The sequence below is a fragment of the Lethenteron reissneri genome, chromosome 30 (genome assembly GCF_015708825.2).
Source record: "Lethenteron reissneri isolate LAM-NWPU_2019-01 chromosome 30, ASM1570882v1, whole genome shotgun sequence".
Lineage (NCBI taxonomy): Eukaryota > Metazoa > Chordata > Hyperoartia > Petromyzontiformes > Petromyzontidae > Lethenteron > Lethenteron reissneri.
This window is the reverse complement of record NC_083808.1, coordinates 2544667-2569926: the sequence shown is the minus strand read 5'-3', so window position 1 is coordinate 2569926 and position 25260 is coordinate 2544667. Positions and strand designations below refer to the sequence as shown.

Genomic DNA, 25260 nt, shown 5'->3' with positions numbered 1-25260 from the left:
TGGTGGCCATGGTGGTGGTGGTGACCGTGGTGGTGGCCGTGGTGGTGGTGGCGGATGCTGCTGGTGGTGTCGCTGCGTGTGTGCGTGCCGCACTTGCGCAGCACGGCGATCTCGTTCTCGATGCTGCTCTCGCGCCCGCGCAGCGCCTGCTTGGTGATGCACTTGACAGCGAAGAGGCTCCCGGACGAGCGGACCTCCGCCAGCACCACCTCGGAGAAGGCGCCACTGCCAAGGAACGGTGGGGGGAGGGAGGGGAGAGGGGGGGCACACGGAGAGACGCGGTTCAATCCTGGGGGGAGGGTAGGACGACTCGAGATGGGAGACGTCGCCTCCCACGAGAAGCTGACGCTCGTCAGAGCCGCGACGAGCGGCGTCGCTCTCGAGTCGAGAGTGTGCAGGCGATGCAGCTGCACTGGGGAGCTGCGGGCTGGAGGAGTCGAGCCGGCGGGCTATGAATGGGTGGATGGCGGACAAGAGGCCCCGATTCACGTCTTGAAGCATGCGGGGCCCATATCACTCACTGGCACGCCACTCACGGCACGCCACTCACTGGCACGCTTTGCCTTTGACCCCGGGCGCGACCACGACCAACCCTCACACGGCACAGACTCTCAGCCTTGTCCACACCAAGCGACCACGGTCAATTAGACAATCACCGTGACCACACGAGTCAACCGCGCTCTAGCCCTGGCCCTAACCACACTCAGGTCTGGTTGGTTCGGATGATTAGGGGTCAGGGTTCGGGTCTGGCCAGGGAGAATTGTTAAGGTGAGGTCTAAGGCTTTGGTCAATGTCTGGTTATCATGATCAGGGTTACGGAGTAGGGTTAAAAAAAAGAGTCGAGTAATTATGATTGTCGCAATGAGCTGTGCGCGTCACTCGTGGTGGCGCTCGCGTCATTATTGCCGCGTCTCGTTTAGAGCTCGTGCGAGGTCGCCGCGCTGTCGCGAGGGAGAGAGAGAGAGGAGGGAGAGAGAGAAAAAGCGATACAAAAATAACAAATCCCCCGCGCGTTATTCAAGGAAACGGCCGTCGGCCCAGCGGCTCCGCGCTCCTCTCTCGCGCGCCGCGCTTAAGAAAAAAAGGGGGGTGGGGTGGGTGTTACATAAAGCAAAGCATTAAAAAAAACGAAATGATGAACGAAGCAAAGTGGCGACTACACCGAGCATCTTCTTGTTTACACTGATCAGTAAAAATAAAAGAGAGAGTGAGCGATGCGCACGCAGGGAGCAGAATCTGCGCGTCGCGGGGGAAAAGACACCACGCCAAGCTTCTCGTCTGCGCCCACGCGGACCTGACGTCGAAGGTTTTTAATTCGATGCGATTAATATTACGTCACAGGGCTGGAGCCGCGTCACGTGGCGTGGTCTGCATTGCGAGGCAGCTGCCGGTACCTTCCCTCTCTCGTTCACTCGCTCTCTCTCCAGGATGGGGAGAGAGAGGGGCGACCGCCCTCGTCAACGAGCTGCACGCAGAGCAAATGTCCTCGTGCTGTTTCCGGCGCACTCCGTTAATTTCGGAGCAAGATTCTCTATAAATTAATCGGCGGCTCCTTCAAATGGGCAATGCCTGAGTCATTTGACACTGTTCACGATTACCACCCACATATGGCTATATATATTATTGACCTTGTGACGCATTCTTTGTCTGTCTCTCTCTCTCTCGTGGCTCCGGAAAGTAAAAGCCAAGACAAAGTTTGCAGCGGTGAATAGTTTCAATTAAAAATGGGAGGGGGGGGGGGGGCGGGGGTATGCAGTGGCTCTGCGTGGCAGGCATCACGAATGGAGAGCCGGAAGGCCTCGTCACCTGCTTTTGATTCCTCCTCAATCCGGCTCCCTCCGCATCAAGCAACCCCTCCCGCCCCCCTTACAACTCATCTCCTCCCCTTCTCCCTGCTGTCCCAGTGGCGTTGCAACGACGTGATCAGCTGGGTTTGGAAGAGGATGAGGAGGCGGCCAGCCGGGGGTACTGTGGTGATTTGCTCATTTCCCACGACAAGACTGCATCCTGCTGCTGCTGCTCATCCTCCGCCTCCTTCAAGATGCAAGACATCGACTCCCCCACCACGTCACACGTCAAAGAGGCCGTCCATAAATGACGTCACGCGATTTTTGACGATTTTTGACCCCCCCCCCCTTCGTCACACGGCGTCACGAAAAGTCAGACCCCCCCTAAAATATGACGTCACAAAGCTCTGCCTCCCCCCGCCCCCCAAAAATGAAACATGCTTCAAATCGTTTTAAACTATTGTCATTGTAGTGCGTATTTAATGTGGCGCTGCACTATGATGTTGTAGGAGAAAACATTTATCAAAAAGTATATTTAATTAAGTAGAACGTGTTGTCTATATTTATTTAAAGTTGCGCATTTTGATATGACGTCACATTTCTCACCCCCCCCCTCGTCACACATCGTCACAAATGTCTGACCCCCCCTCTCCCCCTAGGTGCGTGACGTCATTTATGGACGGCCCCAAAGCCGAGAGGCACGCATGCATATAGGAATGCGCGCGTGCAAGCACGTACACAAAGACAAAGATCCCCCATGTAGCATTACCAGACGGTTGGGGCAAGTGCACGGCACAAGAAAGGGTCGTGTAGCCAGCACAACGCCACACCAGGTACTCATTAACCGCTGAGTAGACCTAGGGGAGGCTCAGGACCAGTTCAGATATTCGTCAACCGATGTTGTCTGCGAGCGGGAATCGAACTTGGGTGGCCGAGATACACAAAGACAAAGGTCCCTCCCCCCCAGTGTAGCCTTTAACAGACTGTTGGGGCAAGGTGCTGTTAGCGAGCAGCACCCTACGAAGGCGGCCAGCGGCACCACGCCCGGCCGCCTTTGTCTCCCGAGCGGCGATGCTCACGCGCGCGCGCACGACACGTCCGCCCACTCGCAACCTCGCACAGCAACCACGTGCGTGCGCATGTGTCGGTTGCCATGGCAGCGCTCCGGCTGCGTCACCGGTCCAGGTGACAACAGCCCGGGTGACGCGGGGACTACCGCGCGCGCACTGGCACCTCCCACTCACTGGCACCACTCACACACACTGGCACCACTCACACACTGGCACCACTCACACACTGGCACCACCCACACACACTGGCACCACTCACACACTGGCACCACTCACACACTGGCACCACTCACACACTGGCACCGCCCACTCACTGGCACCACTCACACACACTGGCACCACTCACACACTGGCACCACTCACACACTGGCACCACTCACACACTGGCACCGCCCACTCACTGGCACCACTCACACACACTGGCACCACTCACACACTGGCACCGCCCACTCACACTGGCACCACCCACACACTGGCACCACTCACACACTGGCACCACCCACACACACTGGCACCACTCACACACTGGCACCACTCACACACTGGCACCGCCCACTCACTGGCACCACTCACACACACTGGCACCACTCACACACTGGCACCGCCCACTCACACTGGCACCACCCACACACTGGCACCACTCACACACTGGCACCACCCACACACACTGGCACCACTCACACACTGGCACCACTCACACACACTGGCACCACCCACACACTGGCACCACTCACACACTGGCACCACTCACACACTGGCACCGCCCACTCACTGGCACCACTCACACACACTGGCACCACTCACACACTGGCACCGCCCACTCACACTGGCACCACCCACACACTGGCACCACTCACACACTGGCACCACCCACACACACTGGCACCACTCACACACTGGCACCACTCACACACACTGGCACCACCCACACACTGGCACCACTCACACACTGGCACCACTCACACACTGGCACCGCCCACTCACTGGCACCACTCACACACACTGGCACCACTCACACACTGGCACCGCCCACTCACACTGGCACCACCCACACACTGGCACCACTCACACACTGGCACCACCCACACACACTGGCACCACTCACACACTGGCACCACTCACACACACTGGCACCACCCACACACTGGCACCACTCACACACACTGGCACCACCCACACACTGGCACCACTCACACACTGGCACCACCCACACACACTGGCACCACTCACACACTGGCACCACTCACACACTGGCACCACTCACACACTGGCACCACCCACTCACTGGCACCACTCACACACTGGCACCACTCACACACTGGCACCACTCACACACTGGCACCACCCACACACACTGCACCACTCACACACTGGCACCACCCACACAACTGGCACCACCCACACACTGGCACCACTCCACACACACTGGCACCACCTCAACACCAACTGGCACCACCCACCACACTGGCACCACTCACACACGGCACCACTCACACACGGCACACCCACACACAATGGCAACATCACCACACTGGCACCACTCACACACACTGGCACCACCCACACACTGGCACCACTCACACACTGGCACCACCCACCCACTGGCACCACTCACACACTGGCACCACCCAACCACTGGCACCAATCACACACTGGCACCACTCACACACTGGCACCACTCACACACTGGCACCCCCACACACTGGCACCACTCACACACTGGCACCACCCACACACTGGCACCACTCACACACTGGCACCACCCACACACTGGCACCACTCACACACTGGCACCACCCACACACACTGGCACCACTCACACACTGGCACCACTCACACACTGGCACCACCCACACACACTGGCACCACTCACACACTGGCACCACACACACACTGGCACCACTCACACACTGGCACCACTCACACACTGGCACCACCCACACACACTGGCACCACCCACACACACTGGCACCACTCACACACTGGCACCACACACACACTGGCACCACACACACACTGGCACCACTCACACACTGGCACCACTCACACACTGGCACCACCCACACACACTGGCACCACCCACACACACTGGCACCACTCACACACTGGCACCACACACACACTGGCACCACCCACACACACTGACACCACTCACACACACTGGCACCACACACACACTGGCACCACTCACACACTGGCACCACGAACTCATGGGCCCCACGTACACACGGGACCCACTGACACGTGGTGCACGGAGCTCGCTTCCACATGATATACAACGTCTACAAAGATAAAGATTCGCCGTTCAGCTTTTTGGGGCAAGTGCTGTTGGCGAGTAGCACCTAGAAGACCGGCACGGCACACGAGGGGGTGGGTGGCCAGCACCACGCCCGACCGCCTTTGTATCCCCAGTGGCGATGTTTACTACACACCGCACTAAGTATTCACTTGAGGCTGAGTCGACCTAGGGGAGGCCCAGGATCGGTTCAGACAATCATCACCGGTGTTGGTGGCCCTGGGCGGGAATCGAACTCGCACCCTCACACGTCCCCTGCCTCGGTCGACACCGCCCGGCGGCACCGGGTGGATAGGGGGGTATGGGGGGGATAGGGGGGTATGGGGGGTATGGTGGAGGATAGGGGTATGGGGGGGGTACTCATTGACCCCACGGTGACCCGCGATGTCGTCACCACGCAGCACCGTCAACTTTAATTGGCCAATTTAGAAGCATTTGTTTGTCGTAAGCGGACAATTTGATGCCCCCTTTCTGACAATTTTGTCGTAGCTGTTTGTTGTTGTTGTTGTAGAGAAAGCGGTGGTGGTGGTGGTGGCGGTGGATGAGTTTGGGGTGGGTGGGGGTCGTTGTCGTAAACTTGCGCATCGAGGGCGGACGACATCAGCGGCTCCACTCATCACGGCCGAGTGCGCGACTCTCACGGTCACCGCACAGGGACCCGCCGCCCTCACTGCTGCCACGAAAACACCACACGGCCCCCCACCCCCACCCCTCCGTCCATGTCCACCCACCCACACACCCCTGTAAATGCCCCCTCCGTACGCGCTCGGCTAAGCGCGGCGATTGGGAGGCTCCATCTGGGGCGGTCGTTACGAGCGTGCGAGGTGCGAGACGCGATGGGCGAGCGAGACACGCTGAGCCGGTGACGGCCGACGACTCGGGGTTTGAACTCCGGCTTCTTTGATTCGGGGGGTCGAGTTGATGGCCTCAGCTTCGAGAGTGGCGAGTGAAACTTTGTTTGAGAAAAGAAATAAACTAAGAATAAGATTCACCCATTTCGGCAATAACACAGGAAGTGTGGAGATGTTCAAGCAACAAATAGAAACATTTTGCAAGGAATCACGTTACTGCATCAACAGCACACGTGACTTGTGGTGAACAGGCAAACAAACACGTGGCTCTGATTGTCTTTGAAACTGGTTGGTCTACACCAGAGACAGCCTTCTTCAGGGCCTCGTCTCACCAGTGTCAGACCAGAGGACGCCGAAAGGCGAACAGCACAAAGACAATGCACTATCAATGCACCGTATTATTGGCAGAAAAGGTTAAACCCTATTCTTAGTTTTTTCTTACTTTGATACTGGCAAAAAGGTCCCAAAATCTCGTCTGACTGCCATGCGATGAGCGCCGCTACAGCGGGGCACGTGGGGCAGTGCAGCGCCACCTATACGAGGAAGAGAGGCAACAACAGTAGTTCTGTAAAGTCAAATTCCACAGGCCCTTCCTCTGACACTGGGTGACACTGGGTGCTACACGAGGCTTTCGCAATGCGCGCGAGAGCGGCGGCACGAATCAGAATGTGCACTGTGATGACATCGGTGTTTGAGAGGTTTTGAAATAAAAACCGTAAACATCGCCGTGCTCGTGTTTCTATTATGCCTCGGCTGTTACTTCAGCGGGGTATCTCTAAATGGATCGCCCCGTACAGTAATCACACGTAACACACACGGCTAAGCATGCGTCCGTAAGAGGCACTCACGAACCCAGGTAACCTGGGGGGAGGGAGTAGAGGATAGGGGTAGCAACGGGGCAGAGCGGACGCACGCCATGCCGGGTACGCGTCTCGCTTGCACAATCAGCCACCGGCGCGCAATCCCGGATGAAGATCGGCACGGCGTCCTTCACAGCCGTCCGCATGTAAAGCAAATCCAATAAGAGGGACACACGTGCATTTGGACGGGCACCGTCGGCCAAGGTGATCAGATTTAAGTGGCCCCGCTTCCACGGAGGGAGCTCGGAGCGCAGCGGATGCCCAAGCCGTCGATGTAGCCCAGCCCTGCCGTGGCTAACGATGGTTACGCAATATCGCACCACGACGGCTCACAAAACTTATTTATCCCCAGCCTATAAATAAAGGCGCAGCTCGATCCGTGCTATTGGCCGATGGATGAGAGAGCGAGAGAGCGAGAGACAGCGGCTCGACAGATTTGCTTCCAAGTGAAAGTTTCCCTTCAATCGCTAATTTTTCCCCCAATTCAATTCGCGTGGCCATGCGATGGCTGCGCGCTTCGACGGAGCCGGCACCGGCACAATGCGCCCGCCAGCGCCGTGATGAAGAAATGACCACGAAGTAAGACATCGCGTTCATCTCCTTCCTGTCGTCTTGCCCCACTTAAGTCTCAACGTGCGACGTTGTTCCGGAGTCAAAACGCACGCTCGTGCTACTGGCTCCTCGGCAGTGAATGTGTGCGTGTGTGTGTGTGTATGCTAGTCGGAGGTGCGGGGTAAGGACAACAAACTTAACGCAAGTGGACAAACTACAAGACTCAACACCGCTCAATACTGCAGCCATACAAAGGAAATACATTTAGATACGGGCAGACCTCGCTTAGCGCGACCCCGTAGAACGCTGATTCGTCATAGCGCTCTCTGTGACGTTACAAGCAATGGGTCTTCTTCATAGCAGAAGCATAGACAGGCCCGCGAGGTTGAGGGCATGCCGTAGTGATGGACTGGGCTACACGCACCACGTGCATCATAGTGCCCTGAGTCAGCTACCCTCGAGTTCAATTCGATTGCCATTCAGAGCCAGACCAACCCCTCTTGCTTCAAGCTGCGTTCCTCGCAGTGGATATCACATGTGCCTGTGAGGAAGGGCCATTGCCCGAAACGTCGCACCTTGTATGGTGTTCCTTCAATGGCCGCACGCAGCGCTATTGGCAAATGCGTTATGTTTTTTTTGCAAAACGTGCACCACGCTGGTTGCGTACAAATAAACAACCTTCCATCTGAACCACGACCAATGAGAACATACAAAGAAACACGTGTGTTGAGCATTGACTCTACTGATTGAGTAATTTACCAACAGAGTCATCCCTTGTGGAACTTGCTTCGTTTGGACGGCGGCCTTGATATGTACAAACAACCACCTGGACGGACCAAATGAACTCCGTGAACCCACCGAGCATATCGCGGTAAATAAATAACTCGACTGGGCGAATTCTAATCAACTATACCGAGTCATTTTATCCATTTCGGTATTTCTTCACTTCACAGCGTGGCTCTGTGTTCGGATGGCCGTTTAATTGGTTGTGCAAACATCTGCAACCGAAAAAAAAGCCCCGGATTTCTTAAAATAAATAAACAACTCCATTGATAATTAATCTTGTTCCAGAAGAGAGAGATCATGTGAAAATGGGCTGGTGATTGCTTCGCTGTAATTGCACGCGAGGTGCGCCCAGGGGGTGCAAGGACCGGGATGGGTCATCCTTATACAGTTGTCCCTAATTCCTGCCCTTCCCACAACCGCCTCCTCTCTCTCTCTTCTCTCTCTCTGTGTGGTCAAGATGCGAAACAAACAAAAACATCACTCTACCCGGCAAGTCCGAGTTGACCCGAAAGCTCGTGACGCCTGCAGGGGGTAAAACTTCAACAACAACAAAGAATTCAGATGAAGCGAGTGCCGCGCCACGGGTGATGTCACCCTCACGCATGGCTGCCTGATCGCCCATCCGGGAGCCTCCCACTCGCTCGCCCGGTCACGGAGTGTCTCGTTTACACGGGCCCACAAGCAAATAGACACTCTCTCACTTCTTTGCCGTCGACAGCAGCAGCATCATCGTCATCGGACTGATGTATCTGCGACGCCAGCTGCAGTATCAGCTGCGTCCTAATGTTGCAGCAACAGCAGCATGAATATTACTGGCAATATCAGAATCAATGACATCATTATAAAGTGCAGAATAATCTGCATCAATATCAGTTGCAGAATAATCTTCATCATTAGCAGCTGTAGAGTTAGCAGCAACAGCTGCAGCATTGGCGTCAGCAGCAATATGATAAGCAATTGCCGTGCTGTATTATCAGCTGCAGCAGCATCAGCATCAGAAGCGCAATTATTCTCATCGTCAGCTGCCAGAGAAGAAGCGGTACCATCTCACGATCATCATGAAAAGCATCAGCAGCAGCGTTATCATCATCATCATCATTAGAAGCTGCAGTAAAAATCTGCGGAAGCAATCTGCTTTGCTATGGCATTACCACCACAGCACGCAGCCGTTTGATATGTCCACGGTGTTATCAGCAGCGATATATGTAAATCATGGCGATGACAACAATCATCATCCACATTGAGATCATTACAGTGATCATTCTTTTTTTCAAAAGCATTCATCATTTTATGTATCTTAAATGAATGTCATCTTCATCATCATTATCATCAGTGTCTTCATTATCATCGTCATCACCACGTTGTGCAGCAGCACTTAATCTCGTCATCACCGCCGTGATCAAGGCGGTGATGAGGAGGGCTCCTCCGGGGTCCAGACACCCGACGCGACCCGAGTGAGCTGTCAATTAACGCGTGAGCCGGGTCCACGCGCTGACAATTACAATCACTCGCGACGAGCAACCCGTCCCCGCCACGAAACCAGACAACAACAACAACGGCAACCTCAAACAACCCCCAACAACCACCACGTAGAAAAAACACACGCACAAAAACCCTACCTAAAACAACAACAATTAAAACGGCAATGTTGGGCCAACCTTGAGCCAACACTGGACTAACGCTGAGCTATCGATTCCAACCACATTCCAACTTTAATCCAACGTTGGGGAAGATACCAGAAGCTACTGGAGTAAGACAATACCACTGCCCAATATTCTTTTTTACAATACAGCTTTCCCCCAAATAACAACTCCGAAGCACAACAACAACCTCTTCAAGCAGAAAGACTAAACATCGAGCGATTCACGACAACGCTCGTCATCGATTGACATCAACATCAGGACAATCACCGCCATCATCATAATCATTATTCGAACCATCATCATCATTATTAAAATCACCAACACCACTATCAACATGAAAACCATCAACGTCATCAAATACATCACCACCACGAAAACCACCACCAGCATGACCCTCAGAACCACCAGCACGGTGATTAAGTCACGAAAACCACCACCAGCATGACCCTCAGAACCACCAGCACGGTGATTAAGTCACGAAAACCACCACCAGCATGACCCTCAGAACCACCAGCACGGTGATTAAGTCACGAAAACCACCACCAGCATGACCCTCAGAACCACCAGCACGGTGATTTAGTCACGAAAACCCCGCATCTCACGCGGGGCCAGACAACACCGCAGAAATCACCAGACGGCTTTTACGCATTCACAAAACATCTCGTCGCATTAACGCGTTTTGCGTGCGCTGCGGTTTTTTTTCTTTACGAGCTCATCGCGACCTCCGAATGCCTATTTTTTTAATAAATAAATAAACGCGCAAAATGTCTCATGCCTGGTGTGAAAGCAACAGTGTTTGCCAGCGCGTATATATCCCGCTACGCCGCAGAAATCTGTAATTTCCATGTTTAATGATTCCTATGCCACTACGACCACGACACGTGTTTACCCAAGGAAGCGTCAGTGAGGCTCATGGCTCTGTTTTGTTATACAGGAGGTTCCTGCCAAGCATTAGCAATCGATGGTTGCTGTGATTCCAATCGAGTCATTCGATGCGGTGTGCTGGGTACGGGAACATATCGATTTATTATGTGTATTGAATATATTTTTTCTGCACGTGTGTGTGCTCATGACATTGGCTCCCCCAACATCCGATGACGTCACGCCCAGTGGCGTAGTGACGACATCATCAGCTCGGGAGGTGGGGGGGGCAATCGGCGAGGTGGGGCCCCGATAATTGATCTGTCTCGGCACGGTCGCCCCTCGAGGCTGTTGTATATCGCGGCTTCTCTTGCCCAATCGCGTCATCGTCACGCTCACGGTCTCGAGCATTTAACGCTGTAGGGGCACTCCGTTTTAAATCAGTGTTTTTTTTATTCTTTTTCACTGTTGTTGAAAACGTATCCTCATGATGGTTGTCAAGGGGGCTCCAACTCATAGCTTTGGCCACCTGGAGGTGGGGTGGGTGGGGGGCAAAGGCACCCCGTGGCTGCCCCCCAACGCTCGTGACGATTCAGCGCCGCTGAGGCCTCTCGCACTCGAGTCCTCGCGCACCCAGCACGGCGCGCACGCCCAGCCGAGCTCCTCCGGTTCAGGCAGAAGCCGTCGTCGACTCGCTCCGCGCAACGGACGACCGCTCACCGCGGCCCGCGTCACGCGGAGAGTGACACTTTATTTTGAATCGAACAATTTGCTGATGCCTCCGCTGCGTTGGCAGTTGTGCGCGAGCACGATTAACTAAAGAAAACCTCAACACTTTCGTTAATAACGCTGTGGCCTTTAAGATATATAATAGGAAGACGTTTCGGGAAATTGCCTTTCTTTTATAGCACAGCAGTGGATGGACCATGGTTGATCATTAATGAATGTGTGTTGAACTTCTTACGCACCGCACGTAGCCAACCGCGCTAATCGGAGGTGCGGGAGAACGACGACAAACGAACACACAACAATCGGCTCTAGAGCAACGAGTTTTCAATCCAGATTTGAAAGTGCACAGCTCCAGTCGCTTCATAATATCGGAAGGAAGAGCGTTCCAGACGGCCGCAGAAGGGCATCTGAAAGCTCCGCGCGATGCGGTAACCACCGCCTTTGTTCGTCGTTTTAACCAAAAAGCCGCTGCTGCCGCTGCTGCTTCTTGACGAGATCCGCCTGGCATTGTGGCTCATTTGTGGCAAGCACTTTGTGTGTAATGAGTGCGATGATGGTGGCGATGTCCCAGCGCAGCATCGCTGATATAACACGCGTGCGTTTGTATAAAATATTCATGTTTATAGTTGCTTGTGGGTGAGATCACCGTGCGGGTATGATGCTAATTTCCATCTGTACCCTCTTGGCCACCTGATAGGGGCGAATCAAATGATTAATCATTTAAGACCGGAAGCAGGTGGATTGCTTTGCTGTCCTGGAAAATCGCCCGATGATGCTGGATGTAATTACTGTAGCAGCGAAACGTCGTACTACTCAAATTGTAAATGTTGTGGATTTACTCTCCAACACACCGGTGGGCTGAAGTAGTATACTACACTATACACCAGAGGTGTGGACTCGAGTCATGTGACTTGGACTCGAGTCAGACTCGAGTCATGAATTTGATGACTTCAGACTCGACTTGGACTTGCATAACAATGACTTTTTCCCACCTCTGAGGTGTGGACTCGAGTCATGTGACTTGGACTCGAGTCAGACTCGAGTCATGAATTTGATGACTTCAGACTCGACTTGGACTTGCATAACAATGACTTTGTCCCACCTCTGCTATACACTACACTATACACTACACTATACACTACACTATACTAGTAACTATTTGGCGCGTTTTGTTTACGTGACAAACCTTTACTGGCTGTGTCGGGTGGTGGGGGGGGGGTTACGACACATTTATACTTACGCGATCTAACCCAGAAACCTTCGTTATGAATAATATCGGTCGCGAAAACTTACGGTGTCAAACTGCTAGTCAAATGAACGTTGCCAGGTGGGCCAATGTACCGATCGATTTGGGTTTTTTTTTTCTCAGCAAACCGGAGGAGGAATGTTGAAATAGCGACACAATGTTTGGAGAATTTACATTTGCACGACGTTTCGCTTGAGATTAATCGCAGTATTTACCACGTGATCACGGAAGCTCATCCCTCGTGTGCGTGTGCCAACGTTGTCGCACTTTTCTCTGCACAGTCAAATCTCCTAACAGGATGTAAGCTCCCCCAATAGGCTGGCTTGTCGGATAGTCATTATTGTACAGAGAGCGCGATTTACACACGGGTCCTTGGACGCAAATTACACGACCATTCTGATAAAATCAAAGGAAATACATCAACACAATTTAAATAAGAGATGTGCAGTGAAATACTGTGTATTCTACACGTAACGAATTCACATGCACACTCCTGTAAATGCTGTTGCTATTATTATGATTGCTGTTGCTGCTGCTCATACTGCTGCTTCTGCTATTGATGCTGCTACTCTCGCTGTTGCCGCTGCTGCTCTTACTGCTGCTGCTGCTGCTGCTGCTGATGGGACTTTCTTTTGCTGCTGTTGCTATGACTACGATTGCTGTTGCATTGACTGATGCTGCTGCTTCGGCTGCTGCTGTTGCCACGACCGCCGCTACTGCTCCTGCTATTGCTGATGTTGCTTGTACTCCTGCTGCGACTGCTGTTATGTGGAGGAGGCTCGTGAAGGGCAGCTGGAGGCAGTCGCCCTCCAGCAACAACGGAGGGCAGATCAGCGACGCTCACAACAACGAGCGGATGGGTAAAATGCAGCAAGTTGGTACAGCAGGGGGTACAGCTGGTGGTGCATCTATCAGTCATCTCAGCCAGACGACCCGTGGCACCTGGGTCTGTCCCGAGACTTCCTGTCAGCGAGCCTTCGACACTTCGCGTGGCCTCAAAGTGCACAGGTGCCGTGGTGACGTCACTGTCGCTGAGTGGCGAATGGCGGTTGTGTGTTGGTTTTGTTGCGACTGTCGCTGCTGTTACGTGGTGTTGCGGTTGATGTTCTAGCTGCTGCTGGGTTGGGAGCAATCACCTGGTACATCACGGGGCATCCAGGAATCACTCTGTGTGATATGTCCCAGCCAAAGGGAGGAATTCCCTCCCCCCCCGACCTCCCATCCCAACCCTCGAGTCTCTGTCCCCCCTTCTCTGACTCTCGACAGCCTGCACTGATGTTTACATGACTCGTGACTGAGTCACACGGCAGCCTTGAATGTGAACTCGTGTTGTTTAGAATGTCAGCCACCCCCATATATTTTGTATTTACGCTATATTGTACCGTGTGCATTATGCCCTTGTAAGCACGTGTGTGTGTGGAGGATGTGTGTGTGGGGGGGGGGGGGGGCAGTGTAGTGGTTAATGCACTTTGCTATGAACTCGGCTACCCGAGTTTGATTCCCGCTCATGGCCAACATCGGTGACAGATCTCTGAACCGGTCCTAGGCCTCTCTCATCGGTCAACTCAACGTGGTGCGTACAGGGTGTGAAACATCAGCATTGGGGAGACAAAGGCGGCCGGGCGTGGTGCTGGCTTCTCACCCCCACGTATGCTGGCTTTAATCGCTGATTGCTAATAGCACTTGCCCCACCAGCATGTTGAAGGCTATATGGGGAAGCGTTGTCTTTGGATGGAGTGTGTCATCGGCACCACCGGAAACCCGATTTCATCAACATGTCATCGTCAGTGACATCATCGTCATCACGAACCTTCCATTGGCACTCGTGCCTCCCTCTCAAAGCTGTCCTCATCATCAGCAGCCATGATATATCCATTGCTGGATGAATGCCCTCCCAAGCTGTCGTAATCTCTCAAAGGGTTATGAATGAAGAGCACCACCACCACCGCCGCCGCCAAAAAGGCCACCACAGTCGACCACGACAATATAGGGCCACAATCATCCACCGCAATAGACATCTACAACAGCACACCGTGACAGCAGACCGGCTGCAATAGGCCACGGCACTAGATCACGACAACGACGACCACCGCAACATGGACCGCGATCACAGACCATGCCATTGAACTCCCTGAGTCTACCACGCTAGACGACTGACGTTCAAACGCCTCCCGATCAGCGCTCGTGCTGTGATTCACGGGGATTGGCCGCGCACGTGGGAGCGAGAAGGAGCCCACACCGCCTCTGCCCCCCCCCGCGGGAATCCAACCTGAGTTAGATCCAATTGGATCCTGAGTTGGATCCTGAGTTGGATCCTGAGTTGGATCCTGAGTTGGATCCTGAGTTGGATCCTGAGTTGGATCCTGAGTTGGATCCTGAGTTGGATCCCCGGCTGTCGCTAACACGAGCAGCGGTGAGCGATTTCGCCGCTCGGGCAAGGCGCAACTTCGCCTGATTCGTTTGGCGTGCTACCAGAGACGCACACAGAGGCTCATATAAGGCAACGAGTGAATGGGCCTGGGCTCGGGTCGCATTCAAACAATGGAAGTGTCTCGCGAAGAAACCGCTGCTCTGACGGAGGCGGCTGAGTTGACACGGAGAACTTTTCCCCCACATACTCTTTGGTTCTTTCGGTGAAGTCACGTAGGTATAAAATAAAATGCCACAATTTTGGTCGGTGCTTGTTGTTGTTTCGTACGGGATTCTATTGGCAGGAGCACTCCCTCGATACCCAGTGGTTCTTAACCTTCACTGGAGCCTTGCGCCCCTTTGATTCTCAATCGTAAACAAAAATATTTACAATGTTAATCAACACATAGCTTTGATGAAACAACCTGCTGAATTTGTGTTTCGATTATTTACCTTCTAAAACAAATCTGGCCGTGTCCCGCAACCCCAGAAAGGGCATCTCGCACCCCCAGGAGTGCGTGGTGCACGCCAGGTGAAGAAGAAGCAGAACCACTGCTCTATACGATGGGAGAGGAATGCTATCACAACAACACATTTGAATCACTATTAACACAACAATAACAAATTCCAATATAATTATTTGTTGGAAACCTTTGAGAAAAAAAGGAACCGGCCAAACGTCTGAAGCAGGACCCTCTTGACGAAAGAAGCAAGAGACGTTCCTGATTTAAGCCAAGTCAACGTGTGTCTTCCGCCCCTGCGTCAATGAGCATGGGAACAGCGCTCAAATCAGCTGGCAGCCTTCACCCAGCAGTGGCAATTCCAGTAGCAAGCAATTCCACATTGCCCTGATTTTGGAATGTTTTGGTAGCGCCCGTTCTGGCATCCCCGGACACCGTGGTGCGAAAGTTGCGTGCGTTATAAATCGTACACGGGTTTGAGAAGCTATCTGAAAAGTGAAAAAAATGATATCATTATCGTTTTTTTTTTAAGGAGACGCAACCAGCGCTTCGGCAGCAGCTCAGGACCGATTGGAAATGTCGCGGCTGCAGAGAGCGAGGCAAAATGTGATTTGTTTCCAGTTATTATTATTATGAAAGGCTGTTGACAAAGCCATCAATTGACCTCCACGATCACAAATCTCTCAGCGCGTGTGACAACAGCCGCAACAACAACAATAATAACAACACCATTAATACTTTAATTGTTCACCTATTTTAACCGCTTACAAAAGCATCGATGAGTCTGTGGGCTGTCCTGCCTGCAATGATTAACCAATTATGGTCTGTTGTACATTCTCTTCAATCAATAATATAGGTTTTTTTGGGTTACATACAGTATTTAGAGAGATAATAGCTATATATAAAATTATTTCCTGCAAAAGGGGGGGACGAAAGCAGGTTGGGAGTGCTTTTAAACTATTCAACCGGAAACTATTTTTCTTAAGTAACCATGCAAGGCCCACTGAGCAATGTAGCTCTTTTTCAAAAGCGACCTCGCCACAAATGATCGCTCAAAGAAGTGGCTTATCACGTGGAATTTTATAGCAGCCAAACACTCTAAATGCACGTTTCTAAATGTGGAGGGAAACTCCGAGAGAACTGGAGAAAGAAATCCACGCGGCCACGGGGAGAGAGAAAATGCTCACTCCAAATACACAGCAGGCGTCAGTGTCTGGATGGCACCCTCGAGCTCCTGTATACCTGGCGAGGGATGATAACATCTCGCAAATTCCGGCGGTACGGGGACAAGTGGGATTAGGGCGGAATGCACGCAGCCAAAAGGAACGATGATCACTGGGACGAGACCGGTGATGGAATGGCAGCCAAACTCTGTAAACATACCCCAGACGATAATTCGCCCGAGTGAGATGGAGCGACAAGATCCTCTCATGCGCAGGAGAAAGATGGATCAGCGCGCGATCACAGAACCACGTAGGATGGATACTGTCATCATAATATAAATGCGGTGCCCGTGTTTTGTTTTGTTTGCGGGCGGCACAGCGTTGTGCGATGCCGTTGCATAAATGATGCTGCTGAGATATACACACTCAATATTTATACACACTCAGTATATTTATATTTATAATAATCACTGTGACGACGGTGGTGGTAGTGGTGGTGGCGGTGTGGGGAGGCCTTCACGCTACAGTAGACAGGACGTGGATGGTCAAGATGACGATATAGATACATATCTTAACCGGTACGAGCACATATCTATTTTTCAAGAGATTCCTGGGTTTCAGATAAATGCAGCAAAAATAGCAGAGTCTTGCTTGGAATATATATAGACCAATAGACTTACACAGATGTCTACATACACAGTCGTGTCACTTACGCTAGAGATCTCTAGGCTGACGACACAGGCTTACATCGGGACTCAAAAACTTACAAGGCAGACAACATTTTGGCACAGACCTACACAGAGACCTATAGACATCCACAGAGGCTCGTATATTTACATAGAGACCCAGAGCATTGCACAGACTTACATAGAACCCCATAGAGTTACACAGAGAAGAACAGACGCACACAGACCTCCGTAGAGATCAATAGACCACACCGGCTTCACGTGGACTTACTTGGGCTTACATTAAGACCCATAGACTTAGCGACCCGGCACTGACTTACATAATGACCCAGACACTGACACAGATAGATGATAGCCATTTAAAACCAGATCAATATAAATGCGGAGTATTCTGTTGAGTTGAGAATACCCCATCGTGTCGGGGAAAGAGAAAACTGGTCGGTTGTAGTCCGCGCGTAACCAAATGAGGCTGACTGGCTCAAGCCCGCAAGGCTGAGACACCACCAACAGGACGAAGGGATGCTGTAGAGGTTTCGGCTCAGAGATGGAGTTATTTAATTCATTGAGACCACGAGTCTTATTTTTTATCAAGGGAGACGTCGCTTGAAATTAATACAGGAAAACAGAAAACTCACTCCAGTCTCCAGACTAACAACGTGAAAAGAGTAAACAACGCACAAGACACTTTGGTATCAGTATTAAATAACACAATCAAACAATGATTAATCATCCATGAACCTCGCTGCGCGTACCTCTCCCCTCTCATCTCACTCTACTCCCCTCCACGCACTCTCCTGCCTCTCCCCTCTCATCTCACTCTACTCCCCTCCACGCACTCTCCTGCCTCTCCCCTCTCAGCTCACTTTACTCCTCTCCACGCACTCTCCTGCCTCTCCCCTCTCATCTCACTCTACTCCTACTCCCCTCCACGCACTCTCCTACCTCTCCCCTCTCATCTCACTCCACTCCCCTCCACGCACTCTCCTACCTCTCCCCTCTCATCTCACTCTACTCCCCTCCACGCACTCTCCCACCTCTCCCCTCTCAGCTCACTTTACTCCCCTCCATGCACTCTCCTACCTCTCCCTCTCATCTCACTCTACTCCCCTCCACGCACTCTCCTGCCTCTCCCCTCTCATCTCGCTTCTACTCCCCTCCACGCACTCTCCTACCTCTCCCCTCCCATCTCGCTCTACTCCCCTCCACGCACTCTCCTACCTCTCCCCTCCCATCTCACTCTACTCCCCTCCACGCACTCTCCTACCTCTCCCCTCTCATCTCACTCTACTCCCCTCCACGCACTCTCCTACCTCTCCCCTCCCATCTCGCTCTACTCCCCTCCACGCACTCTCCTGCCTCTCCCCTCTCATCTCACTCTACTCCCCTCCACGCACTCTCCTACCTCTCCCCTCCCATCTCGCTCTACTCCCCTCCACGCACTCTCCTGCCTCTCCCCTCTCATCTCACTCTACTCCCCTCCACGCACTCTCCTACCTCTCCCCTCTCATCTCACTCTACTCCCCTCCACGCACTCTCCTACCTCTCCCCTCCCATCTCGCTCTACTCCCCTCCACGCACTCTTCTGTATCTCCCCTCTCATCTCACTCTACTCCCCTCCACGCACTCTTCTGTATCTCCCCTCTCAACTCACTCTACTCCCCTCCACGCACTCTCCTACCTCTCTCCTCCCATCTCGCTCTACTCCCCTCCACGCACTCTCCTACCTCTCCCCTCTCATCTCACTCTACTCCCCTCCACGCACTCTCTCCGCTCCATCAACCGCAGTTGACCTTCACTCGGTGGGAGGTTCGGTCGCTTGACCTCTGCTACCCTTGGAGCCTCGAACTTCCTCTCCACAGACCTCCGTGCTGCCGACTTCCTGCAACTGTTCAACCTTCAGTGCCTGAGACCTCTCTCGCTCCACATTATATCTTCACTTTCCCTGGGATGTCCCCTGTTGCATGCAGCGTCTTGAGACGCGATTGCATGTGGATGCTGCTACACAGGGTGGCTCGCAATTCAGGATTAATTCGAGTTATTTAATTTATTTTAACACTGTCATTAAAACATTTTAATATGTATTTTTTCAGTGAATATTGTATTTAGTGTCATTATTAATCTCGTGTTTTCTTCTTCCTCCTTTCCAGATGACATTTAGAATGTAAAGAAAATTGACCAAAGACGAACGAGTTCAATTCGTTTTTGTGTACAGTATGCTAAGGGAAGTCCTAAATTAATTTCAAAAGATAATTAATGCATCGTGAATTAACGTTCATGAAAGTTAGCTTAAACATTTGTTAAAATTAAATAACCCGATGCAATTTGTTAAGACAAATATTGCTATCCAATGTGCCCTGGCTTTTGGCCCACCCTCTATACATCAAAAGGTATAAGCATTGAGCAACAAGAGGGGTATTTGATCATTATAGATGAAATCAAACATTTGCGTTTCATCCACGTGTCCTGCGATGTTTCTGTGATACGAGCATGCATTTTACTATTCGTTAGCCACTGTGCGTGCGTATAATTGACTAGTGAGCGATCGCATTTGGCACATGCTCTACATCCAGTATTTAGATAGAGGTGCAGCCCTCTCATTCCTGGCTCACAGCACTGCTGCCAGAAGGGCCTCCACTAGGGGGAGCTCTCTCTAGAAACCCGCTCATCCGGTTGATTGTCCGACTTTTCCACACGTCTTTTGGAAGAAATGCGAGTAACCCACACTTTGTCCCACCACGCCGTGGTGGACACTGATGGGTGGGTATAAGCAGAAGGGGGGTTATAGCTGGAACATTTTCTTCTTGCTTCTTTCGGTAAAGTCACGTAGAAGGGAAATAATAAAATAATAAAAATAAAACATAATTAAATAATTTTCACGACGTTTCGGCCACAACGCAAGCAGCCGTCCCTCAGGTGAAGAACAGGTCTGTCGAGAAGACTCTGTCTTCTCTGTCTTCTCGACAGACCTGTTCTTCAGAGTCTGGCTCTGTCTTCTCGACAGACCTGTTTTTCACCTGAGGACGGCTGCTTGCGTTGTGGCTGAAACGTCGTGAGAATTATTTCATTATATTTCATTATTATTTTATTATTTCCATTCTACGTGACTTTAACGAAAGAACGAAGAAGATGAATCTCTGCAGTCACGAAAGCTTTAAATCGAAAAAGCTGGAACATTGTTTTAATTGCCACGGCGGGAGATGAAACTGGCGGCCTCTGGATTGCAACTCCAGTGCGTGCTGACATTTACATCACGGCAGCGTATAAGTCATGCTTATATATACACATATAAATAAACAGGGAAATGTCCGCCTGTCCTCATTTCAAAATAATGAAATATTTTCTCGGCCAAGAGTAATATATCCTCCATCTCATTGATCCATAACAGCGTCGGTTTAAGCAGATAAAATGTGAACCGCTTTTGACCTTCGAGGTTTCAGCAGCCATTACCGGCGCTGTTAAACAAATAGTCTTACGTTGGCAGATGAGACACGCGCAGAAGCCGTACAGTGAAATGTGGGGTCCGTCACCCGTAGACTCGTGTTAATATTTGTCCACTGTCTCGGCTTCACAGTGTCAGACGATCGTACATCATATGCGTTGATGGCGATGGTGGCAACAACAACAAGAACAACAACAAAAACACGACTGCATTGTACCGCGCGTAACGTAACAGGCACTGTCATAGGAATGGGGAATTTCCACCACTGGCTTGGGACTCCGAACATAGACGGTGCACCTCACAAGGCTTGTTAAAGCAATAATCCAGTTTTCCCTGGTGCAGACGCATTGTGTACAAACCTAGGTATCCATATTTAAAGCATAATTCCGAAGCATGTGAAAATAATAATAATAATTTGCAGTGCTTTTATCAATCCACTGCTGAATGAAAGTCTCCCCATGGTGTGTGGGTCACGGCGTATGTTTGGGCAGACTTGACGTCGCTGCTCAGTGCGGTTTGTGAAGGAGAGGTCCACGCGCAGTCCACGTGCCACTGACGAAAGCCGTGAGCGGGAATAGAGGTCTGGACACCGGCTCCATAGCGATACGTGTGTGCAAACGAGTCATGTCTCTGATTCCTTTGAGAGATACGCGGCCGTGAATGTGCTAACTCGTTTACGGGAGTCGCGACGCAGCCGCTTGAGCCACCGGATCTTATCGCTTTTTTGCTTCTCTTTGCGTATCGCCACTTAAATAGCGATCGACTCAGAATCCCACTCACGTTGTTTCAGGGATCGGGCTTACAGATGATGTGTACATCTTTGCTGAGACGGGGCGGACACACACGGACACACACACATCTGTTGGCGATGATGCGAGACGTCGACGCGTTTTCGCCACCGCCAAAAACAACAACAACAACAATAATTTCATCGGAAAATAAACATCGAGCAATCCTTTCATTGTGCCCACAGTGGAAGTAACACGATGCCGAACTGTGTGATGCAAAAATCAACATTTTTCGTCGACGTTTCCTCCCGGAGGGAGTGCACAAGGTCAAGGGGTCACCGTGGCCAAAGCCACCGATGCCCCCCCGCCCCCACCCCACCACTGTGCCATCGCTTCCTGTCCTTCTCCCATCCGACCTTCAAGAGATCTGGCCCTGACAAGTCTCACCCATCACTGCCATGACATGAGGCCTTCCCCTCGCTGCACACGTGCTTCAGTGACTGTCCTTACCATCTCACCACCACAGTCTGACTTTAGGTCTTCCCCTTGGCCGTCAGCCTCTGGGTGTCACTCGAATGCCTGTTCTGGTGACCTGTCCATCTCCATGCTGCATACACGTCCCGCTCATCATAACCTCTTCTTCTAGACGACATCTACAACGCTCTCCTGCCACATTCCATTCCGAACTTCCAGACTGCCTTATCCTAGCCTCCTTCATCCTGGCACAACTCCCACCCGTCACAAGCTCCTCTTTCTGATTAAATCCCCACGCGTGGCACACCACATCGCCAGTGGACCTGTTGCTACGGCCGTGGCTATTATCTACGTGCTACTGCGGTCTACCGACAACCGCAAAAACAATATATGTATATTGAGAATAAAGTTCTGAATTTACAATGCTTGCGATTCCAAACTTCCACGGTGCTTATCGGACCATTTAGTGAAACCAAGAGCAGTCCTCTGCGCGCGCCTGTAGAACTCGTCCAGAGGTTGAAGTTCTAGTGCCTTTGTTAAAAGTCCTGTTGCCTGGCCCCGTGCAAGTAACTCGGAGTCAGTAGGTCACACAGTACGGCTCTACGGGAAGGGCAGCTCCGAGGAGCAGGGGCTGCTCACGAGAATCCCCCTTAGTAAACATGCCAACGTTGTGCTGACGTTGGCATGTGGCTGGAACCGTTGGGCAAACGTTTGGTTCCGACGTTTGCCCAACATTTCCCAGGGGCTATGGCGTGGGGACGCACGGACAGCAGCTTGTGGGTAAAGGGACACAGAGCAGCAGCAGCAACAACAACAACGAGAACGACAACGATGGCAACAACAACTGCAACAACAACAACAGCGCCAACGATAAGAGCGTTGTCATGAGCACAACGGGGAACGATCGCGGCGTGTCACGTGACGCCGCGAAATCAATATCGCGACAGCCCCGTGACGGGCACGAGCTCCGGTGCATTATTGATGACCATGAATGATGATGTTGTTGATGGTGATGTTGTCGATGATTAAAATGTTGGAGTCAATGATGCTGATGATGATGTTGGTGTCTATGATGATGTCGGTGTCGACGATGCTGATGATGATCACGACACTAACGATGTTGATCAGTGTGGTGTAAAATGCAACTTTAACGACGATTAGCACAACATTGACGGTGCCGGTGATAACGATGATTACAGCAGTGAGGTTGATGTTGATGCTGGTGCCGATGATGTAATGGTGTCAGCGATATCGTTCATTGCAGCGATTATCATGGTGACGATCGCAGATATTGATTATTACAATGTCGGCACTAAACCAAGCACTGATATAGTCTATACGAGTACAATGCTGTACTCTATGGCAATAGCTATTATAGCCGCCATCATCACGATTACCCCACCGCCACATCACCACCAAATCACCAGATCATCACCACCACAGCATCACTACATAATCACCACTACATAACCATCTGTCCACCATATCACTACCACAGCATTACCAACCACATCACAAACACATCATCACCACCAGCACATCATAACCACATCACCACTACATTGTCACCACCACAACTCCACCACATCACCACATCAAACATCACCATCACCACCACATTACAAACACATCATCACCACCAGCACATCATAACCACATCACCACTACATTGTCACCACCACAACTCCACCACATCACCACCACATCACCACCACATCATCATCACCACCACATCGTCATCACCACCACATCACCACATCATCATCGCAAGGGCTGAGACGGCAAGGCATGCAGTAAGGGAGGGGGGGGGATGACTCACGTGCCCAGCACCTCCTTGAAGTCAAATATCTGCTTGATGTCCTGGGTCTGCTTCTTCCACGAGGGTCCCTCTTCGGCGTCTTGAGACATGGTCGCGGTCTTGCAGAGCCAGGCGGCACCCAGCTCACCGGAGATCCCAGAAGGTCGCGTCCCCGCAGAGCTGGATCGCTCCCCGCGTCGGGAAGACGATGACTCTCCCGAGGGGTGGACGAAGGCTCTCCCTGGCCTCTCCCGATCGCGACTCTCTCCTGCCTGCGTCTCTATCGTCCTCTTCTCTCTCTCTCGAGATATATCTCCAAAACGCGAGTGTCTCTCCTGTATGACGAGTCTCTTGGCTATGAAGATATCCCTCCCTATGCAAGTCTCCCCGGTAAGTCTCTCTCTCGAACGTGTATCTCTGCTCCCTTGGATATCTGTTCTATTCAACCGCCTGCTGTATGCGTCTCTCCAATGCACGAGTATCTTTCCTCGGAGGATCTCATGTGATTCTCTCTTCTCACAAGGCTACCTCCCGTAATGAGTTTCTATCTGTCACCTCCACGAGTCTCTCCGAGAATGGGTCTGATATGAGTCTCTCTACAAAGCCAGGCCCCTGCACACAAACCCTATCTCATATGAGTCTCTGCTCTGTAGCAATCTATCCTCCGAGTGTGTGTGTCTCTCTGTCCTCTTATCTTAGACGTCTCTCATATTCGTATCTCTCTTTAGTGCCGATTATCGCTTCTATGCGGGGAGTCGCTCTCAGGTACCGGTCGATTCTTTCTGTCTGTCTGTTACACACACACGCACACGAGTCTCTCCCCTCCTACACGAGTCTCAACCACTCGTGGAGCGAGAGAGAGAGCGGTCTCTGTCTCTCTGTCTCGGAGAGCCGAGGCTGTCGGCTTTCCGCGCTTGACGACGCCAGCGGTGGTAAATATACACGAGCGGCGGATTTTCAAATATGTCACGTAAAGACTTCGATTTTTTTTAAATACCGGCGAATGGCATAACAAACTAAAAAAACACAAACACCAACCACGCGCTGTCTTTAAATTAGAACGAGGCTTGTGATAATGTAGCGATAACGACGACTATTATTACGACGACGACGACGATGATATTCGAGACAATACGGACCGATGTTGAACCGAGCTTGGGGAGTGGTCGTCGGCTGCTAAACGATAGAAGCACTGGGCATGTACCTGCTATGCGCCCTGCGCCGGTCTATGTGTCTCGCGCGAATACGTATGTGCACACATACACGCGCAGCACAAGGGATATCAAACACGGCGCTCGATGCAAGACAGCCCGAGCAGACGCGGCGAGCCTTGTGGTGCGAGCAGCGGCGATGCAAGCCGCCTCTGCCTCGCTCGCTCCCTCTCAACGCGAACGCGGACGGGGAGGAGGAGAGGGGAGAGG

General features: G+C 51.9%; 1 protein-coding gene across 1 annotated transcript in view; it reads right to left on the bottom strand.

The window, feature by feature from the left end:
- LOC133349396 (calcium/calmodulin-dependent protein kinase type 1D-like) overlaps positions 1 to 25260 on the bottom strand; it is a 62096-nt gene extending 36836 nt beyond the window's left edge. The window contains exons 1-2 of the mRNA XM_061562788.1: positions 23861 to 25260; positions 94 to 225 (exon numbers count right to left, since the gene is read on the bottom strand). Of these exons, the coding sequence (XP_061418772.1) occupies positions 94 to 225; positions 23861 to 23949 (221 nt within the window). The 5' untranslated portion in view covers positions 23950 to 25260. The remainder of the gene's footprint in view (positions 1 to 93; positions 226 to 23860) is intronic.